The sequence below is a fragment of the Pteropus medius genome, unplaced genomic scaffold, assembly GCF_902729225.1.
Source record: "Pteropus medius unplaced genomic scaffold, Ma_sr-lr_union100, whole genome shotgun sequence".
In the NCBI taxonomy this organism is placed as follows: domain Eukaryota; kingdom Metazoa; phylum Chordata; class Mammalia; order Chiroptera; family Pteropodidae; genus Pteropus; species Pteropus medius.
This window is the reverse complement of record NW_024340629.1, coordinates 163640-165501: the sequence shown is the minus strand read 5'-3', so window position 1 is coordinate 165501 and position 1862 is coordinate 163640. Positions and strand designations below refer to the sequence as shown.

Below are 1862 nucleotides of genomic sequence, written 5' to 3'. Positions count from 1 at the left end.
ATGGAACAGCAAAACCTAACAGTGCTGAAAGAATTCATTCTCATGGGAATCACAGACCGCCCTGAGTTGCAGGCCCCCTTCTTTGGGGTGTTCCTCATCATCTATGCAGTCTCAGTCGTGGGCAACTTGGGCTTGATCATCCTGACCAAGGTGGACTCCAGGCTGCAGACACCCATGTACTTCTTTCTCACATATCTGGCATTTACTGATCTTGGTTATTCAACGGCTGTAGGACCAAAAATGCTAGTAAGTTTGGTTGTAGATCAGCATACAATCTCCTATAATTGGTGTGCTACCCAACTCACTTTCTTCAATATGTTTATTACTAGTGAACTTTTTCTTCTGTCAGCAATGGCTTATGACCGTTATGTGGCCATCTGCAATCCTCTGCTCTACACAGTCATCATGTCACAAAGATTATGTCAGTTGCTGGTGACAATACCCTATCTATATAGTGTTTTTTTGTCTTTGGTGCTCACCATAAAAATATTTGTTTTGCCATTTTGTGGGTACAATGTCATCAGGCACTTCTACTGTGATATTCTACCATTGATAACTTTGCTGTGCTCAGACACACATGAAATTAAATTATTAATTCTCATATTTGCAGCTTTTAACTTTGTTTCATCTCTTGTGATACTCCTTGGGTCTTACACCCTAATTCTTGCTGCCATCCTCAGGATGCACTCTGCTGAGGGCAGGCACAAGGCCTTCTCCACCTGTGGTTCACACCTGACAGTGGTGGCTGTATTCTATGGTACTCTCTTCTTTATGTACATGCAGCCCAAGTCCAAAGATTCACTTGATACTGATAAAATGGCCTCTTTATTTTACACTTTGGTGATACCCATGCTGAATCCCATGATCTACAGTTTGAGGAACAAAGAGGTGAAAAATGCCCTGACTAGAACCTGGACCTTGTGTGCAAATATCCTATTGAAAATTCATTGTAAAGTATGCTAGCAACAGATTATGTATTAGTCAACGTATATATATAGAACTGGATTGTTTAACCATGTGCTTTTAGCTCCATGGGATGAAGAAGTTTCAATGTGTGATAAGCACGGAAATAAATAAAATTATTCATTATTTTCAAACAAAGTGTATCACTAACAGATGACTACACTGTTCCTAATTCAAATAGTAACCTTTACTCTCCAGTTTAGATCATGTGCCATTCTTACGTATTATCACATGTAGTCTATTTGCTGCCGCTAAATATTTACTTATATAAAGCCAGCCTGTATATACATTCACAATTTTATTTGTAGTTCCTAACATGGTAAAGAGACAATGAAAAAAATGCCTGATAGATTTTATATAAGTGTATTCATTCAAGGAAATAAACATGTACTATTAAGTTTAACAACAAAAATCACTCGCTCTATAGAGCTTAGAGAAAACACAAAACACAGGTAGAATAAGAAGTGGGCTATCATATGATATATGGTAATGAGCAATATGAAAATGAAATAAAGCAAGTAACCAGAATGGATTTCTAATTTAACTAAGGTTGTCATTGAGACCTCTGTGAGGATGTCGTTTAAAAGAACGCTTGAGAAGTTCAGTGAGCAGACTATATGGACATGTAGAGGCAGAGACCTAGGCTGTCAATGAAACAGTTCTTAAGTGAGGATATTAATGTTATGTTAAGTAACATCAGAGGCAAAGACTGTTGGAACATGAAATGTGATTAGGAAGTGGAGGAAATAAGAATAGACTTGTAACAGATTTTGACCTAGTAGGACCATATAGACCCTTGTAAAACTTGTCCTTTCTTCTGATTGACAAAAGAATCTCTGGAGGATTTAGAGTGAAGGAGTTATTTAATGTATCTTTTGTTAAATGACAACTCTGACTGC

General features: G+C 37.5%; 1 protein-coding gene across 1 annotated transcript; it reads left to right on the top strand.

Moving 5' to 3' along the window:
- LOC120611252 (olfactory receptor 8K3-like) lies at positions 1-963 on the top strand. The gene has a single exon (XM_039873985.1). It carries the CDS (start codon positions 1-3, stop codon positions 961-963), a length of 963 nt encoding a protein of 320 aa, XP_039729919.1.
- Positions 964-1862: the final 899 nt, after the last annotated feature.

Excerpts from the sequence above, each read along its gene's own strand:
- LOC120611252 (XM_039873985.1), top strand. The coding sequence starts at position 1 with ATGGAACAGCAAAACCTAACAGTGCTGAAAGAATTCATTCTCATGGGA.